Source organism: Anthonomus grandis, chromosome 14 (assembly GCF_022605725.1).
Source record: "Anthonomus grandis grandis chromosome 14, icAntGran1.3, whole genome shotgun sequence".
Lineage (NCBI taxonomy): Eukaryota > Metazoa > Arthropoda > Insecta > Coleoptera > Curculionidae > Anthonomus > Anthonomus grandis.
Window position 1 is genome coordinate 16,395,100 of NC_065559.1, and position 20,860 is coordinate 16,415,959.

A 20,860-nucleotide genomic window follows, 5' to 3' on the forward strand; every position below is an offset into this window, starting at 1 on the left:
TACAACGTTCGAAATAAAAGTTTTTGTAAATTTGGTAAAGTTTGTGTAACTATCCACTGTGTGTTTGTCAAAGCCGAAAATGTTTTAATTCGTTCATTACACTTAATATCATAAGTCATCAGAGGTTGAGTCACCATCCTTTTTGTCCCAGCAGTTTTAAGCGTACAACAGCCTTATTATATTCTCTATTACGAAACTCTATTATATTTACTACAACATTAAATACTGCTTGTTTTAACAAATGCTTAAATTCTTCCATGTGTTAACAAATTTGAATCCACAAAAACAATATTTAAGGTTATATTATGAGTGTATAAATTTAAATAAATAGTGTTAGTGTTGCAGTCTATTAAATTTAGTGGCTTTGCTGTCGAATAAATTTAGGAGTCTAATGTTAAAATCCTATTTATTATTGTGGCGGCGTTTTATCGTATTAGATTTTGGAAATGCGCCACCCGATGCAGTACAGGTCTAAACAACGCTTACTTAAAGCAAAAGATGTCGCATAATTGTCCTGTCTGAATTTCTTAAATTTAACTCTATCATAGAGTATAGACTGAGATTGTCTGCTTCATCTTATTTTAATCATAATAAAGATCTTCTTGACAAACATGTACGACTTGTGATTAGCAAAGTGGTTTTCCCATCTTCCAATTTCTATTGCCATATTAGATTATTACATTTTTAAGCCTAAACTTATAATCACCTTAACAATTTTTAACACAAAATTTCTGAAGGATTTTTTTACTACATTATAATCTATTATCTTTATCTGTGAAAGAAAGGAAAGATAAGATATAAGAAAGTGAATAAATTAAACTAAATAAAAAATTTTGAAGAGAAAATCGCCCGGTCGCTCAACAAAAATTTAAATTTTGAACACAGAAAATGATATATAATTCAAATTTGGCGAAAGAAGAGTACAGCGAAAATTAATGTCTTTTAAATCGCCAGATAATCCACAAAAAACTCCGATTTGAAAAAAATACCTCGTTCTACTAAAGGCATACCAAATTTAAAAAGCATACCTATATCCGTCAAATGAACACATTTTTGGAAGCAGAATAACTGCTCTAATAATCTTGTTCGCAAAAAAAAGTCAAATTTAAAAAAATATATTGATTTAACGATATATTTAGATCTGACATGCAGGTATTGATAATCAATGATGTTTTTGAAAAAAAAATGATAACTCCTTGATATTTTTTCTTGAAAACCTAGCTGGAATAAATGTTTATTGCTAGAAAACCAAGTCTCGAAATAACCTAACATTTGAAACGCGGCTTTTAAAATCCCTGCGGGTTATAAGTTAGTTTGTAGTTATTCTTATATAAACTTCTGTATAATATTAAAGGTTTACATAGAGAAATAAAACTGTTATAAGCTAATATACTATGTTCCTTTTTAGTTTAACTGGAACTAGAAACAATTTACTGTCAACTTTAAATATCTGTTTTAATTTGTGAAAATGGCTATGAAATTCCCTCAAGATTGTTAAATGATATTAATGAAGTTATAATTGGATGTACAAAACACTACATAATACTTTTAAATATTTTTACATTTTATCTTCGTTTATTAACTTGTAATCTACATCTTATAACTGTAAAATAATAATCTTTTCATTGCTTGTAAATTGAGAAATATTTAACGCCCTCATGATTTTTCAGATTCGGTGCCGAGTACGAGTTCCACATGTTAAGAAAAAATTAACTTTCATTATTCAAATATGTAATATTGCTGAAACCAAATTTAAGATAAAAATAATTAATGAACAAAGTTTATTTAAATTATAAATAGTAAAGGGACAAACGCGATAGGTACTGATGGAATTTTAATAAAAGATTTTAAACTATGTCTTTCTTTTTGCTTATAATATCTAGATATAATAAACAATTACATTGTAGCAAATACATTTTTAAGTGAATAGGAAAAAGCAATACTTATACCTGTAGTTAAAATTTGTTGTTCTAGATTTTAAGGATATCAGACCAATTAGTATTTTGCCAGTAATTCCAAAAATCGTTCAGCGCCATATTTATAACGAAATCATTCGGTTTGGGAATCCTCTGAAATATATTAGTGACAATCAGTCTTTGGAAAGTAAACAAACAAACAAAAAACCGTGAGAGACCGTGACATTGTTTTTTGTTTGTTTGTTTACATTTTGTGTGGTCTCTTGGAGAAAATGGATGAGGATTTTATATATAGTCTTTGGAAAGTCGTATAATATTGTAACGGGTAACCAACCTTATTAACATTTTAAATGATATAAGAACTAAAGACTTAAAACACGCAGACACAATATGTCAGGTTTCAGGTTTTTTCAAATCTAATCTTAATCAAAACACTACCTAAGTCTATATATTTCAACAAACTTGAAATTTTTGATTGTATTATAACCTCAACAACTTAAAAATACAATTTACGAATGATTTATATTGCTTTGAGCTTGTCAGATATGACTAAGGCGCAAGAAAAAATTTACTTTATTTTATAGAAAGTTGCTTTATTTGTCGAAACCCGTTACTTAAATGAGAAACTTATATTACTAAATTTCAAACGAAGAATGAAATTTAAATAAATATTAATGGAACTAATGTGCATATAATTTAGGGGTGGTTGTTGATGCAAATATACTATGTGATTCGCTATTGTACTATCCCTTATAAATGGTGACATCATGCCTAACGATTTTTGTAAATTTGGACTTTGGCCAAAAATAAAACAAAATAGTTAAATGCGTTTTTCTTTTAATATACGCTATAGGGTCACATAACTCCCTTAAAAGTAAATTGTATTCTAAATTGAATAACCGCATAAAATGTCATAAGTACAATTAATAAGTACATGGTCTGTAAAGTAATTGAATTAGACCACTCATGTTACGAGATTTATTTTTTCATCGCAGTAATTTATCTAGTACCAGAAACCCATCCCTATTTCAGCTCACAAAACATAAAATTTAAAAAAAATATTTTCATATGGAATAAGTTGCCAGTATTAAAGAAAGTTTACCTACAAAGTTTATTACGGTAAACCCTAACACCTTACCACATTTATTGATTTTAGAACTAATTTACTAGAAACTGCAAAAATGTTTGCCTGATCACTATTACAAATTTAAGTTTTTGTAACGCCTAGGTGTAAAATATACACCTGTGCGCGTTAGTTACTTGACTAACATCACTTATGATTGTTCATATTAAACAAAGAGATGAATGTAATCACCTTAAATGCTACAATACCTACCCTATGAACCCTCGAACCCTATGAACGGTCTATGTAAAGGGACTATATTACCTATTTAAATTCCTAAAAAAATGAGGAGAAAATATTATATTTGTTGTGCACATACTTTGTAGTACATTCTTTGCAATTTTCTTTTGTTTCTTATTCCCTTTAACTTAGGTGGTTGAAGTTATTTGATCTTGTGGTCTCCACTCGTGATAAGTTGCTTTTTTCATACGGCTCTTTTGTTTGCTCCCTGCTGCTCCCTTATTATTTAATATTTTAATTATATATAATATTAATCTAGTTTCTGCCTTTTTTTTGGTTCCAAATTTGAAAACTAAAAGATTACAACTAAGTTTAGAGTAGTTAAGTGAAAAGCTTTAATGGGCTGCATGGCACAGAGAGTGTTTGTATTATCGGATTTATAATCACAGTGCAGTCCGCATTACCACTATTAAAAACATAAAATGTATGTAATGAGTTATGCATTTTGACGAGATAACTTATCATCATCGGACTCTAAAACATATTCATAATCAAAATGGTATATGACTAAAACAGTATATGATTTAGAATGTCAGTATAAAGCTTAAATTAACAATTAAATGACTAGAACTGCAAATAAAAAATAATTTACTAACGCTTAGTTTTGATGATTAAAACCATTGGGCAGAAAATTACATCTAACAAATCATATATTAAAACTAGCTTATAATTTTTTATTTATTAAACTAATCTTATACATATTAAAATAAAAAGGTTCCTGCAGAGGAACAGCGGTCAAGCGCGGAACTCAAACCACAGATGTAAATAGCTCCGCGGAGCTATTTACATCTGTGCTCAAACCACTGTCGACTAATTGATTCTATTAAGAGGGGGGGTTAAATGGATGTGTGATGTTATAATAGTACAGTCGTGCTGTATGAGAATGGATGCAAAAATTAGATAGAGGATGAAATTTTGACAGTAAGTTGTATGAATTAAAAGAATATAAAAACCAAAAATGCTAACAAAAATTCCGAGGGTTTTTTTTAGGGGATGATTGGGGATGGTCTTGGATTGGCGCTACCCCTTTGCACTTACAACTTTGACTCCATGAGATAAATTGTTCAGAAAAATCAGAGCTACCATATCTTTCCCAGAGTTGAATTTATCCGAGTTGATTTAGAGGGTGTAAAAAGGGGATGAAGTTTTGAAAAATTGGTTTTAAATTAATAACTTTCTTGGAAAAAATTCCACGAATTTTGTTCAAATAGTAAAGTTACAGCTCTTAAAAAGACGCCTACATTGATATACAGATCGTGTTTTCGTTCGTTACTTATAGGAAACCGCATAGAGGCGAAATTTTGCAACGTCGCGCGTGTACGAGTGCGACAGAGTACGTCTGCGACAGAGCACCGCCCCGGCCGGCCCGAGGACAGGATTAGTAAACATCTGACTTTCGTGGGAGCTGCTTCGTTTGGCGACAAAATGTCCCAAAATATTACCCGAAAATCCAGGCATTTTTAAAATAATTATTCTAATGCAGGTTTTACAGACATGATAATCTGTAAAACCCGCATAGAATTGTAATCTTAAAATGTTTAATATGCTGTGTTTTGCATAATGAAAATTAAAGCGTTATTCTAATAAAAAATAAAATATCAACCCTGATAAAAATATAATAAAAAATCAGAAATAAAACACAAACTTAACAACATATCATTTTTTAAATAAAAGGCTGAAATAAACCACCTTCTTTCGCTAAACAAAAACTTAACCTATCGTAAAAGCTATTTCACACCTCTAAAAGAGTTTCAGGTAAAATGGAATTGGCACCTTCGACAATTTTATTTCGCAACTCCTCTAAATTTGTTGGCCTACTAAATTCATGCTTGTAAATGGTCTGCTTAAGGTAACCCCATAGATAAAAGTGATTTGGAGACAAATCTGGAGATCTAGGAGGCCATTTAATATCGCCAGTCCCACTCATAAGGCGGTGAGAAAAAGTATTTGTTAAAAATTCTTTTATCCTAGCCGCGTTATGAGCAAGACAGCCATCTTGCTGAAAATAAACCGATCCCAGGTCTACATCAGGTAGGATTTGAATGACAGGAATAACTTGGCTTTGCAGCAACTGAAGGTACTTTTGGGCGTTTAAAGTGCCATCAATAAAAAATGTCCCTATAACATTGTCGCCCAAATTGATGCCCAAATGCCTGCCCAAACATTTCTGATACTGGGTACGAAACTGAAAACTTCTGTGCTCGTTTTCCTGAGACCAATAACAAACAATGGAAGGGTTGTGTTTGCCATGTAATGGAAAAGAAGATTCATCAGAAAACAAAATATTTTTTAAAAAATATTCGTTTTCATTTGCCTTTTCCATCATGGTTTCACAACATTCCATTCTTCGCCACTGGTCTTTAGGAAATATTTCCTTAGTTTTTAAATACTTGAAACATTTGTACCCATATTTTTTCCCGATACGAGCAACAGTTTTATTGCTCATTCCCGGTTCCTCTTCAACACTGCTAGTGGACCATGTCGAATCAAGTTATACATTATCAAGATAAACATACAGGAACCGATCGCTGATCGTGTATTTCATTGTTTTACAGATTTTTTAACATTCTTCTTTCTTCAAACAACTTTAGAAAGAATCTGACATAATTTATCAGATAGCTAACAATAAGGAATATCCTGACAACACAATCAATAAAGTATATTCAAAACATCAAAATAATTCTTAAATTAAAAACTTCTTTGTAAAGGCGCTAAAGAAGTCGAATACCGTAGTATCAAATTTTATAATAAAATATTAAATTAGGTGAGTTAGAGCTTTCCGAGAAATTGTCGCTGAAGATTAAATGTTTGTTTCAAGGCCTCAAACTCCTTGTCAAAGCATATTATCCATACCAAAGACAATATTCCTGTCACTCACAGACTAAATTGTTGTCATTCTGATTATCTTTAATACATCGGTCAAAGCGGTAGAAGAGTTAAAATTCGTGTTAAAAAAATATAATAAATTAATAGAAAACAACCTAAGGAGATTCCTAATACTTCTCCTGGATATAACTTTGAACCTGATGCGGATACTGAGGTGCTGCATATTTGTCAGAAAGGGTTGGGGTTGGATCTTTTAGGAGTTCTGGAAATGAATAAGACAACAAAATTGCCTTAAACAAAATTGATTATGTTTGTATCAGCGAAAAAATTTAGAAAGTAACTTATTTTTTAATTCATTGAGTCTTTTAAACCCCCATTTTCACACCTAAATTTTAAACTTTTCCTTTGAAATATAACCCTTCAATTTATATTTCATTTATAGTATGGCAAAATTCTTCCCCCCCTTAATAGAATCTAATTAGTCCACAGTGGTTTCGCCGCTTGACCGTCCCTCTGGAGGAACCTTCTTACCTTAATAATCTTAATATGTATAAGATGAGCTAATGATTATAAATTATTAGATGTCATTCCTTCTGCGCAATTCTAATATTTATATTTTTGATTGTTTCTAATCATCAAAAATTTAGTATTGGTAGGTTTATTAAAATTTATATTTGTAGTTCTTGTCTTTTAATTGATCATTGGACCTTTGTACTGACTTTTTAAATCGAGTACTATTTTGATTATTTTAGAGTTCGATGATAATAAGTTATCTCATCGAAATGCGTAACTCTTAAAACAAGAATGGCCTTTATTTTGTAGAGAAAAGACTTTATTAAAAACGGTCATATTTATATTTTCAATATATTTATAGTATATTCTCAAGAAAATATTTAATTTTTATTTAATTTTTTTTTAATTTTTATTAAGATATTTTCAATAAAATATTTTGAATTTAATTAATTTAGAAACTTTATGTAGGGTAATACACCTGAATTAGGTTTTCCAAATAGTTCCTTAGTTTCATTGATTGCAACGTTCTTTTCTGCGATAAAATTTTTTTTGCAATTAGATCAGCAGAGATTTTTTTATTTAAATGTGTGTTACTTTTTCATGAATTGTAAATAACGGTAACCACAACTTATTGAATGTCTAAGTCAATTTTAAATTTCTGAGTATTTATAAAACACGACAATGCCTATTTTTAACCAAAAATTAAATAGTATAACTCCTATTTAAGATTTACAGGCCAAATAGTTCACGTTGAAACTAAAGCCTTAATAGAGTCTTAATAAATCGATAAACGGACGACTTCCAAATATCTCAATATATAAATAATTTTTAGATTAGGAATGGAACTAAATAAAATTAAAGAAAACACAATAGTTGAAAATATTAAGGAAGCTCCCATTGACAACCTCCCCGAGACTCTACAAATAGAAACAGAAGTAACTAAGGAAGAAGTTGATATAAACTCAGACTCCGATCTCGAATTGAATGGGGATATACCAAGAATCCAAAATACAGTTCCTAGTAGTAATACTGTTATTATTACTTTGTCTAGCGAAATAAGGTATATTACATATACAATTTTTATTACCAAATTTTTTTTTTTCGAAAATCAAGTGAATAACATATTTATATTGTTTTTCAGGTTAAAGTTTTCATCCCTTATAGAAGATCTCCATACACTTCTAGTTGAATTTTTTAAAAGGTGGTCACAAAAGGGATACATGCATATGTTCCTGAATTCGTGTGCAGTTTTATGTTTTTTTGTTAGTATATTAACATTAGTGAATACACTTTTAGAATATAAAACCGGAATCTTAAAATTAAGTAACTAATTTATTTTTTTCATAGACTATAATGCAAATAAATAAATCTTTGTTTGTTGTAATCTGTGAATGTAGGTATTTAAGTAATTGTGTGTATGATATAGAAAAATGTATCTAATTATTGTAATAAAATTAAATAGCTGTGTTCACGTTTGTTTGATTTTGTCAAGGCATGGGGTGGCTTGAAAGAATCAATAAAAAAATATCCATTATTATATATACCACAAATTTTTGCTTATTATTTGCTTGTGCGTGTCAAGTGATTTAATTTATATTGGCATATTATACTGCTTACAACGCACTGTTATACGATGGATGTTCGTTCACATTTGACGTAGGTATCCAAGGGAGGTTAGCTGAAGTTGATTGAGAAAAGTTTAAATACAAAATTAAACTTCCGCCTGTATATCTAAATTATCAGTTTTTTTTTGCAAAAGTTATTAAGGGTGATTTATTTTCAAATGAAAGTATCGTATAATAAATGATCTTTAAATGTATAGTTGTATTATAGATCCAAGTATTATCGACCAAGATCATATACGCCACACCGTCGTCCTATAGGACGACCACCATATTTGGCCCTAAACCAAATTTTTTACCTTAGTTTTCAAGGACTCAGAAGCTATATTCATATTAAAAGATTAGATTATTATTCAATATGATTAAAACTTATAGGAATTTACAATTTTTTTTAAATTATACCTTCAATACCTATACTTCTCCTGCGCTATTTTTAGAACAGAAGATTACTAAATAAGGTTCTAAATGTATTAACGGATGAGGAAATTGAGAGACAGAGGAATTGCTAACTTATTGGGACCAGAAGGAGAAGTGTCAGAATCAAGTATTTTTTGTAAGTGTCTTTGAAAAAAAGTATCTAGTAAAGTAGAATTCGAGATATTTGTTTATTTACATCATAGTCAAAGTCATCGATCACCCTGTAAACGGCATTATAAATTTTAATATTTATAATTTTGTAAAGAATTTAGGTTTTTGTTATTATCCTATTTTTGGACAAAAAAATGTATCCAATTTCAGCTATTTTTCTATTTTGTCAATTTAAAGTTAAGTTGAAGTTTAAAATCACATTTTAAGGTAACAAGCGATTTAAGGTAAAAAGCAACAATTTTCCTTTTTTGTATAAATTACTTTTTACCTACCTCAACATGTGATTTTAACTTTAAATTGACAAAATAGCCGAAATTTAATAAGTTTTTTTACAAATACACGATTTATTTATTTTTATTTATTAGGTGATTTAATACTAATTAGATGAAATAGTTAAATAAAATATACCATGCACTGAATGTAATAAGCCGTATAATATATTCAAATATATATTTATTTGTCATAAATATTTCATTTATTGGTTTAAAGATACCACATATTTGGATCAAACATGAATGAAACTAGTAATATTTGGAAAATAAAAACACATTTATTTACTATAAGTATTTCAATAATGTTGGCATATTTCTTCCAAACAGATGGAAATTAATGCTTTAATTAAATTAGTACTTAATTTAGTACTAATTAAAATTTAGGTTTAAATGTAGGTATGTGTGTTTTTGTTAAATTAACTGTTTTAAAATTAATAAATAAATTCTCAAATTCATTTAAATACGTGTGTTGTTGCAACATATCAATACCAAACGTATATTTTGTTGATGGATCTTTATATTTATTTAAATGATGTATTATTTTGTTCTGTGTACCTATTGAGAGCAGCTTTAATATTCTTTATATGTTCATCATAAATACGTCATTTTACGGCCCAAAATTTTGCAGACTGCTCTCTTATTGGGCCTAAAGTCGAATTGGTTATTGAAAAGAAAATATTGCAATATTAAAAAGTTAATAATGCGAATATAAAGGACCCTCTTAATGATTTTTGATATTGAAAGCAAAACAGATATGTAAGAAAAGAGATAGTTTTTTAGATCCTGTTCATCATCCTGCCTATTTTTAAAATTAGGAACAACTGTTGCTCTTTTATTTTAGTTAGAGAGATTAAAAAGTTTAGATGCATTATGTGAGATAAGTAAAGCATCGCTGATTGAACGTTTTTCAATATTATTATCGGTTTTTCATAAAGGCCTTTAGAGTATTTATTTGGCAAGTCAATATAATATACTAAACTTTCTTTGCATCTGTGGGTTAAAATCAAACAAGAATTTCCCCCTTAAGATCTACATTAATCGATTTAATCTGTTACGATTCTGTTGCTGTGGTGAAGGGAGATGTTGGAATTTCAGATAATGTTGGTTTACGTTAAGCTAAATGTATCTACAGCTGAACCGCATATTATATTCATTTAGGTCTTTGGATCGCATTAACTTAACTCAATTTCAAGATGACCTAGAGAGAACCTCTTGGGACTCAATTTACTTGATTTGTGATATTGATTGCAAAGTGCTTTTTTTTAACTTAGACATTATTAAATGTTTTTGGTTTGCATGCTCCATTGAATAAAAAAATAAACAGAAGAGCCCATATCGTCCGTGAATAACTGATAACATTCGGCTAATAAAAAACCTTCGAAATCAAGCACTTCGACGTTTTAGACGCACTAGAGATCCTATTCGTTGGAATTATTATAAAGATTTCATAGATTTAACTACAAATTCAATTAAGGCTGAAAAAAACATAGTTGTATCAAACTATGTATGTATTAAACTAAAACTGAGGAAATTAAATATTCTTAAAAATAAAAGTAAAGCTATTCCTGTTAATTAAAAAAAAAACGAATCAATTAAATACGCATTATTCTCAAACTAGTTAAAAACACATCATCCAGAATTATGAAATTTTTACGACAGGAATAACGACTACATATTATAACCAACATTTATCTTTTATTGAGGTTGATGAAGAATTAATTTATACACACTGTACATTTGTGTGGTACACACTGTAAAAATTATACACTATTATAAATTATACACACGGGTTACCTGCAGTAACATATGGGAAACTTTTTTATTATTGGTTTTATGAAAGAAAGTTATTTAATTATAAAAAGTTCTGCATGGTCCGAAGCCTAAACTGCAATAATCAAATATTAAATTTTATTAGTCGTCTACGAGGTTTGTAAAAAACTAAGAATTTCGCTCAAGAGTAATTAAGTATCTTAACTTTTGACAATACCGAAAATTGTTATAAAGAGCAGTTGGTTAGAATTGAACCATGTTCAAATATGCACATACATCCTGGTACTTAAAACATATTTTGTTTTTTATTTAAATTTTTCTCAAATTACCTAGGGATACCGAACATTTATATTTTTCATTTATTATAAATATGATAATCTTTCCGTTAAGAAAATAATGAGCAAATTTTCACAAAAAAAATTAATAATAAGAAGTAATCTCTTAATTTTTTGAACATTTATACACCCATAACCTTTCAATTACTTAATGTCTGTCTTGGAACACTTTAGAGATGAATTTAAATGAATAATACCATAATAATTAATTGTTATAAAAATTTTAACAAATATTATTAGTTTCTTCGATTTGCTAGTGCCTCAATGTATCCACTTTCCCTTTCAAGACAGGTAATTAATTATTCTATCACAAAAAATTTTCAATACTCTCCTAATCATAACCGGAGAAATACTCTGAACCGATGCTGTCAAGATTTTTTCCAAATGAGCAACATCTGTAAGTGTGCTTTGAAGATATACCTTTTGTAAGCTCTAGATATATGAGTGTTCTCATCCGCCATATTGGTTCATGCGAGATGGGGAGCGAGTAACAAAAACAATCTGGGGTGGGAAAAGTCGCCATAATCATAAAGCAATTAAATTTACCTTTGTTATTGCTTGTTCAGTTGTATCAACACCAGGAATAAATTTCTAATCAGTGTGACCAGATTCCTTTTTACCAAGTTTGTCAAACTGTAACAGCAACCAGCGTTAAAATATAGATCAAAAAAATACTACAATGCCATTAAATATCAAATATAAAAATATTAATTCAATTTTACATTTGGTGTTTGTTTGACTGCGATATCGGGAATGCTTTTTGTAAACTTCCTCGCTCTTCGTGACATTATAATATTTAAGCAAATAATAATTATTTCTGAATTGCAAATAAAAATAATAATTACTTCAAAAACCTTAGCTTCTTTTACCAAAATTCACGACCAAATGCACATATGTATTCAATCTGTGCAAAAAATTGAAACTACCTCATAATTGTTTACACTTTTGAATTTCGCTTCGAAGATACTTTCGCTTCTACAGGCACTACTCAAATCGACGTAGGCACATTTGAAAGTAATAAATTAATCTTTAATAAACTGACCCTAATAAAGATTACACTCAATGTTTCCCGTCAACGTTCGATATGTAAATCATCGAGAACTACGTGATAGCGCAGTCACGACAAAAGGCATTTACGCCGTAAAAAACCGTTCTCCGCTCTGCGTTTAATGGACGAGGTCGCACAACACTATTAGACCCTTAAAAATATTCACAATAAACAATTTCTTCGAAAAATTGGGAAGTTTACAGACTGATTTAATATGGCGGATGAGAATACCTGTACATCTAGAGCCCTACCTTTTGTTTAAAATAACCCTATAAGAAAAAATTGAGTGGCGTCAAATCTGGAGAGCAAGGAAGTCAAAACATTTCCCAAAACCGATGTATAAATCTTTCATTAAGACAAGTTTCAAGGTATTGACTTATATCTGACCTACTGTGGCATGGAGCACCATCCTGTTGGAACCATATTTGTTGACGTTGAAGCAGGGAAACATTTTCAAGGAAATCTTCTAATTCCTTCTCTTAAAAGAGTAAATAACGATCCGCATTTAAAGATTGATGAAAAACAAAAGGGCCAATTATTTTATTTTGGTAAATTTCACACTACACATTTAATAAAAATGTTGCTTCATCTATCTTCTAACATTTCTTGGTCGCTAATATGTTTATATAATAAAAAAAGATTTATTTACTAATTCTTCATTAAATGCATTAAAAATATACAGGATGTTCCATTTGAAAAAAGCCACAAATGAAACTTTGAAATGAAAACAAATGAAACTTTGAAAAAAAAATTGAATAACTTCGTTCATCCTGTATATGACTGCCTGCCCATGAACCTGAACTGCCTATATTTAGCGCATATATAAGTAGCCTAAGGTGGTGCCAAAAATGAAATAAAAAGAATCTCAGCACTCTAATTTTAAAAAATGCCGGTTATGTCGCCACACTTCTTTGAAGCACCTTGTATATTTCAAAATATTTTCCAGACATGCGCTATCACGTTCCAAAAAAATTTGAAGAGATTATGTTTTTTTTTAGGCTTTATGGAAGAACGACACACTGTTGTATACCTTGTATAATTGTTACCCACAATTTCATTTTATCTTCAATGCATTTCTACTTAAATTTTATAAATACTTTCTGTCAAATACTCAATACAACGGATGTTTTCAAACTCACTGTCAAACATTTCTTGCTATAAACAAATCATTTGTTTGTCAGTGCATCCTAGATTTCACGTAATCACAGTTACATTTGATTCGTTATTGTAAATAGGGAAAAAATGTAAGTAACAGGATATAACTGCATATTTGAATGTAATTTTTAGTTCTAAACAACTTTTTTTATAACAATTTTAGTTATTATCAAAAATAAATGTACTTCATTCTTGAGCAAAATTTACATTTTTTAACAAGCCTCGTATACGAACAATGAAATTTGATTACTGCATTGGACCATGCAGAACTTCTTATAATATTTTTTTTCTAAAACTAATAATAAAAGTTTCCCATATATTGCCAACTTAATAGTAGACAATGTATAGTTCATCAAGTCCAAGCTTTTGGATTAGACAGTCTAAACATTAGACTAATCTCTTTATGTTGTCCTTTTATAATTCCCTATATGACCCGTATCATAAATAGTTGCATACAATATGAATGAATTTCAATGAAATAATCAAAAGACGTTTCTTATATTAGTATTTTGGTACTTTATACATATATAATTATAACTACAAAATTATTATGAAACTAAACTATAAAATATTATTAGAAAATGATCAACCCAATTACATCTGTTACTCAATCTAAACCTCAGGAGGAATATATCCCTCATCAATTTGTCTTGGCTTCTTCTTGTGGCCAAACCACCGTTTTGGATAGAATTTATATTTGGCCTCAATATCCAAATCAATTTGGTCTTCATTTTCAAAGAACCAGAGTTTTTCTTCTTTCTTCTTAAGAGCTTTCTTAAGATCCTCAACATTTTCCAGCCTATTTGCTTTAGTAAGCCTTTCTCTTTGTTCATCCATTTTTTTCACTCTGTCGTGCTCCCATTTTTCAAACATTTTGCACTGTTCACTGATATCGTATTCGGACGTTTTTTCGAACGATTTTTTAACATTTTGTTTTAAAATATCATTAACATTCATTGATTCAGTTGTTAGGTTATTCATAACATCCTTAACATCACTATCCTCTGGAACCAACTCCAAAATTTCTTTAACTAAGGGTGTTTTGATTTCAGCAGCAACCTTCTTAAACTCATCTTTTTTTCCAAATAACGCTAACCCTAAAAGCTGAAAACTTTGATGTAGTGGATCACTATGTTGTCTACCGATCATTGCCAAAGTTTTTCCAACGATTTTAGAAGGTTCTCTTAGATCAAAGTGATCATCATCATAAGGGTTCCTAAGGTATTTTACTCTTATTTTTATTTCTTCTTCTGGCTCTGGAGGTGGGGTTATTACAGGCCAACCTAAAAAATATATATAAGTATTATATACATACAGTGCTTTATTTCCAAACGAACCACGTTAATAACGTGTTGAAAAAAATAAAAACACACTTAATTTAAATATACAGGGGGAAGTTTCATTTTGCTTTTAAAAAAAATAGTTTAATGGCTCTGCTGCGAGGCATTTTTTCAATTAGAGTGTTCAATTCTATTTCATTTTTGGCACCACCTTAGGCTACTTCAGCATATGCGCTAAATATAGCCACTTTGTCATGGGCAGTTTGCCTGCAATATTTTTTTTTTTTAATTAACAAATCTTAATTTAATATCAATGCCTGGGTGAAGGCTGACGGAGAAGTGCGCTTGATACTTTCACTAAATTTAATTCTTAAAGGCACGTAATATACAATGGCAAGGGGTAGGAAAGGGTTTAGGAAAGGAATCCGAAGGATAAGAAATGAACGACCACGTGTTGACTGGGTGAAAGATATCACGGAAGTGTAAAGTGAGGTTAGCTGGAGGTGAGGTTCCTATGACATATCAATGTCAAAAGGGATATCAAAAGGGAACCCCCAGCATGCGACACACCATTGTGGGGAACATAAAATTGTCTATTCTACCATACCAATAAAAATTAAACCGGTTGGCGTACAAGCAAGAATGTATGGTAAAAATGGATATTTTATCCATAATAAATATACAAAATTACAATAATAAATATTATATCAAATGGTCAACACATCGTTTTAAACCGCATGCAATTTTCCATATTACCTCCCTAAAACAATCAATGGAAGTAGAAACGGTTTACAAATAAATTGAGGGATAATAAAGAGTTTATCAAACAATTTTTTTAATTAAAAATGTGTACGAGGAAATCATTAATTTTTCAAATTTCGAAAAAATTAACGCATGGGCAGGAATTTATGTTCTCTATTATCTTAAATTCAATTAGTTTCAATGTACCAATACAAGACACCGGCCAATATTCTATATCCCAATCATAGAACCTTGTATGCTGAAAATAATCCTATTGATAGGAATTTGACCCTGATAAATAATTTTGATATTCATGTATTTAATTTATCTTTAAATCAACTAAGGGGTTACCTTGTTTATAATAATTAAGGTTATAATATTTGTTTTATTGTTAATGATTTAATTAGATATTACTTGTGGGGCTTATGTACCAGGTTATCTCTAGTAGGATTTCTATTTTTTGTTTACTCATTAGTATATTAATTTATTTTTTGTTATTTGCTTTTTTAGATTGTTATTTAAATGTAAATCAAACTTGGAATTTTTATAACAGCTAATGGAGTTTTCCCATATTTAAATAAAATAAATAAAATTTAATGAAAATCTAAGTGGAAACACAAGATTTTTGGTTTTTCAAAGAGAAGCTTTTTGTTCTTGAAAAGTTTGCATTTATGCATTTCTTGAGGAAAGATTGAAAAAAAGGGAGATTGTAAAAGTATCAGTGAAAGCTCTGACCGGTTTTTAAATAATAATACTTGGAGGATACCCATAGTGAGCCAATTTTTTTAGGTAGGCTTTCATTTGAGTTTCAGAAATTGCTGAAAATGATTTTGCTTAACTCTCCACTAGAAAATGGAATAGAAAGTTAAAAAACTTTTTAACTACTTATGTAATTAAAAAGTATAGATTTTTTTCTATTTTTTATGCCTTTCTATTTTTTTTGACCTTAAGATTATTTGGGATTTTGTTAAAAAAATTTAATACACAAGTGGGTATCAGTCATTGTATGTCTATAGTGAGGATAATTAAATACTATAAATCCTGTAGGAAAAGTTGTTTGTTTAAAGTTGTTTGTCTTCTTAATGAATAACATGAAAAGTTTACTCTACTACAGATAAAAGTTCTTGGGTTAAGTCCAGATTTTTATCTATATAAATTCCTAAACATTTTTTGTACTATGACACAGTTTGTGTTGAATTGTTAAAGATAGTCTCTGGGATGTACCTATCTATACAGAGTGTTCCAGAATGAGCGAATTTATATGTAAAAATGGCGAAAAATTTTGAGGTTGAAATTTGACCGTTTGGCATCCAGCCCTGCTTGATTAAAAAAATTAATTTTGCATATCTTTATTTTTTAAAAATCAACCATAACTTGATACAAGCATTTTTTAAATTTTATGAGTAGGTAAAGTAGTATTTCTAGGCAAGATATAAAAAAGTTTATAAGAAAAAGTTGTTATAAACTTTTAAAGGATGCAAAATTATGTCCGAATACCGAATTTTATAACCATAGGCCTTCTTTGATTTTTACGTTTAAATTATTCATTATTTATTTTCCCTTTTTTAAAAGTTTAAATAAAAAAAAATATTAATAGTTAAAATAGTGAAAATGATTTTAAAAATTATTGCCCTTGGACTAATTCTTTTTACGATCGGTACGAATTTTTTGCTCGTGGAATGCATGTCGCTTATTACATTAAGTTATTTTTTGCTGCATTTACGAGTTTTTGTCGAACTTCTTAAAATGTAAACATTCTCAATTAAATCTGGCAGCTACTATGAAACATTGTCACTGTCAAAGTTATTACAAAAACCGTACTTATGTCATTATCTTATTGTAAAGTTAATAAAAGTTATTAATAATATCAAAATTTATAGAAAAATGTTAAATTTGGAGCAGAAAATTTTCATTGTGCAACCGTATGGTAATGGAAATAGTATATCGTTAAAGTACCTTTTGTAGTGTTGAGATGAGAAAAAAAGAAGAAAAAGAGATACGATGACAACTATGCTGCTACAATCCTTGCTTTGGAGTCAATTGCTGAGAACCCTCGGATGTCATTGAGAGCTAGACCGGCGGTGCTGAACATAAGCAAATCTGAATTACCAAGGTACTTGCATACTTTAGAAGAGGGAGATGAGCTCGCCGTTTATTATTTTCTGCTTGGTTAGGCGATAACATTTTAGAGAAGAGGGATTTTCATTAAAAAAAATAATATTCTCGGAGGAATCTACTTTCACGACGAATGGTGTAATATCATCCCAATATTATCGGTTTTGGTCCAATGAAACGCCAAACTTGGTAATCCATCCAAGAGGCAATATTTTCATAAAGTTAACGTATGGTGTGCCATATCTTACCATTTAAGTATTATTGGACCATACTTTATCTCTTAATCAAGAAACGTGTTTTCAAATTTTGGATTGATTTTTGAAGAATACTTAGAACCTTTAACTGGTAAAGGATCAAAAAACAAATCTTTATTTTCAACACGACGGCTGCCCAGCGCACTCCACTATTTGAGTAGCAGAATGGTTGAATAGAACTTTTCCGAATCAATGGATTGGACGCGGCCCAATTGAGTGGCCACCAAGGTTACCTGATTTAGCCATTTCTGATTCCTATTTATGGGGCCGGCTCAAGCAAATTGTTTATTCTGAGCCATTACCAAATGAGGGAATTACTAAAACAAAGAATTAGAGATGCCTGTAATTCAATTTTCATTGAAGAAATTAGAAATTCTTTTAAAATGTTTAGAAAAAATATTGAAAAATGTTTCTATAATGGAGGTAGCTACATTGAATAAATTTAAAATAAGTAAATAAAATAAATTTTCCTGTTAAATTAGACAAACTATGTACATTTTATTACAAACATATTTTTGAAGATTATATATTAGATGGTTTGTAAATCTTAGATCAGTGATTTAACTATTAGATAAATAAATCAGTTTTTCTCTAATAATTAAATATGAATAAAAAAATGAATTGGTACACAAAACGTAAAAATCAAAGTAGGCCTATGGTTATGAAATTCATTATTCAGGCATAATTTTGCAAACAACTTTTTCTTATAAACTTTTTTCATATCTTGCCTAGAAATACTGCTTTACCTACTCATACAATTTAAAAAATTTTTGTATCAAGGCATGCTTGATTTAAAAAAAACAAAAAATTAGCTAAATTTTATTTTTTAATCAAGCAGAGCTGGATGCCAAATGGTCAAATTTCAACTACAATTTTTTTGTAATTATTACATATAAATTCACTCATCCTGGGACATACTGTACATATATTTGTGTGATTCCAAAACAATGGAAGTCACAATTTTAGACAAGGATTTTTTAACCTGTTTTGTGTCAGTATTAGTCTTTCTGAAGAGATCTCAGAAGATTTGACAATCCTGATCTATGTATTAGAGGTTGGTATTGTCTACATAATTAAAAAGCAGAGCGCCATTTAATGTTTCCCTTGCTATATTGTAAATATAAAAGATAAAGAGCAAGACACCTCTGACACTACCTTGTATTCTCCACTCCATGATCTTCCTGTTTTCTACCCTTTTTTGTAAATGTTAAAAAAAAAAATCCATGTTTAAAACAGTGTTTCCACAAGTTAGCTTAAATTTCATAAAATCCCAGGTTTTTCCTTTTTTTTATTTCAAAACTATCATCAATAAATCAACAGGTGTAACTGGAGATAGAATAAAAAAGTGGGGTATGTGTGTATTTGGTTGTTGGGTGTATGTATAATGAATGAAAATGGAACCTGAGGTAAATTTTTTATTAGATTTGTAGAAATTTATTAGAAATTGCAATAAATGACAACTTTATTAAATTTAATGATTAAATCTGCCTAATCATTAAAAAGTGTTTCTCTAAGCCTGAAGCCTTTGACTGATATTAACTCATGTATTAATGATTTTTTAGGCAAATAATAGCAAAAAGTGTAAGGCCAAAACAATATAGATTGTTGTGAAATTGTTAATGATATTTTATTTTCTACTTTCATAGGGATGTTTTAAGGAAAATATGCTTTAATTTCCTGATAATATCAATTACATCCCTAGTTAAAGAATTAAGAACTCAAAAATTATTTCCAGCAAATTTTTAGTCCACTTATTAACCAATTATTTTCCCCAAAGCTCCTGGATTATTCATTGCTAATATGTGGTCTTACAATTATTTTTGATTTGGAAAAAGTGTAAAGTTTAGAGTTTTAAAACCCGATCACATTAAATAGACTCCTTTTTTCAAAAGTATATTACCTTAATTATCTTATGTTTTCAGTAGTCTCTTTATTTCCTATTAAGTAATCCCAAAATTAAACTTAACTCTGAATCATATTTTATGTAAATATATGACTAAAAAAGTATTAAATAATAATTTAGTAAGGTTAACTTAGTTTCTCACCTTCTGGATTTAATAAATAATTGTAACAATGTAGGAGTGCAAAACTCTGAAACAATGGGTGATCCACTTCCTCTTGCAACATAAGTTGAGAAGCAACTCTAGCGCCATGTGCAAATTGTTTTGATTTCCAAAATGAATCCATTAATAAGTTTGCAGTGTAGTAATCCAGAAACAAGCCATAATTTAGTCTATCATCCAGTGCATCTAAAAGATCGTCTGATTTGTCATATTTTAACAATAATCTGACAACAGCATGACTTGTTGATTCTGGTGTATTAAATGTATCTGCGGTGAGTCTAAGCTTGTGAACCATATCAAGAAGTTCATCACAAAATAAATCACTTTGAATAGAATTCGCAAAAATATCTATATCAAGGGCATTGAGCTGTTTGGATTTTTGATACCTTTGGTCCAATTCATAGTACAACTCTTCATTATTAACCTTTTGCAAAAGGGGACTATTGAGTCTCCGGTTCCACACGTCATCGCAATAATAGGCTTGTGATAAAAACGTTCGCAGAGTATAATATTTTTCTAAGCCTAGCTGTTTTAAAAGTGGTCTCTTTGGAATTGTTTGAACTAATTTAAGCATTTTATTAAATAAAAATATTACTTAGACGTCAGGTTATAGGCTCATCTAATTTTTAGGTTAGGTTGAGTTTGATTATACAAAGTAAGTTAGGAGACTCGTACGATATTGTAGAATAAATTTAGGGCTCTGAAATCTTGGGCGACTTACAGAGCACTGAAAAAGCTTTTACTCCTCGACATATAGATGGCGATAAAAGAGCGAAACTACCTCTTCGAAACTACACGGACTGCTGAGCATGTAATAAATAAGTCATATAAAATGCGGCTATTTTTCACAGTTCTTTAGCTTGCAGAGGCTTTCTTTTAACTTCTGTCGAAAAGCTAACTTTCATTATTCAAATTGTGCGAAATATCCTAACAAAATTGTCTTAAATCATAACAAAATAATTTTTTGTAAAAATGGCAAGTGCAAAAATGTAAACAACA

The 20,860-nt window shown here is 29.6% G+C and overlaps 2 protein-coding genes across 2 annotated transcripts in view; one reads left to right on the top strand and one right to left on the bottom strand.

Annotated features, from left to right (window-relative positions):
- Positions 1–8,087, top strand: part of LOC126744437 (uncharacterized) — a 48,809-nt gene extending 40,722 nt beyond the window's left edge. Inside the window, exons 6-7 of the mRNA XM_050451855.1 lie at positions 7,451–7,678; positions 7,760–8,087. Of these exons, the coding sequence (XP_050307812.1) occupies positions 7,451–7,678; positions 7,760–7,949 (418 nt within the window). The 3' untranslated portion in view covers positions 7,950–8,087. The remainder of the gene's footprint in view (positions 1–7,450; positions 7,679–7,759) is intronic.
- A 5,800-nt stretch (positions 8,088–13,887) lies between these two features.
- LOC126744629 (28S ribosomal protein S27, mitochondrial) lies at positions 13,888–20,553 on the bottom strand. Its single transcript, XM_050452125.1, has 2 exons — positions 19,844–20,553; positions 13,888–14,691 (listed from the first exon to the last, which is right to left on the bottom strand). The coding sequence occupies exons 1-2, from the start codon at positions 20,433–20,435 to the stop codon at positions 14,021–14,023; spliced, it is 1,263 nt and encodes a 420-aa protein (XP_050308082.1). The 5' UTR covers positions 20,436–20,553; the 3' UTR covers positions 13,888–14,020.
- Positions 20,554–20,860: the final 307 nt, after the last annotated feature.

Bases quoted from the DNA above. Each gene is read 5' to 3' on its own strand.
- LOC126744629 (XM_050452125.1), bottom strand. From the start codon at position 20,435: ATGCTTAAATTAGTTCAAACAATTCCAAAGAGACCACTTTTAAAACAG. The intron at 14,692-19,843 runs GTGAGAAACTAA...TATATTTTTTAG, and splicing joins TTATTTATTAAATCCAGAAG to GTTGGCCTGTAATAACCCCA.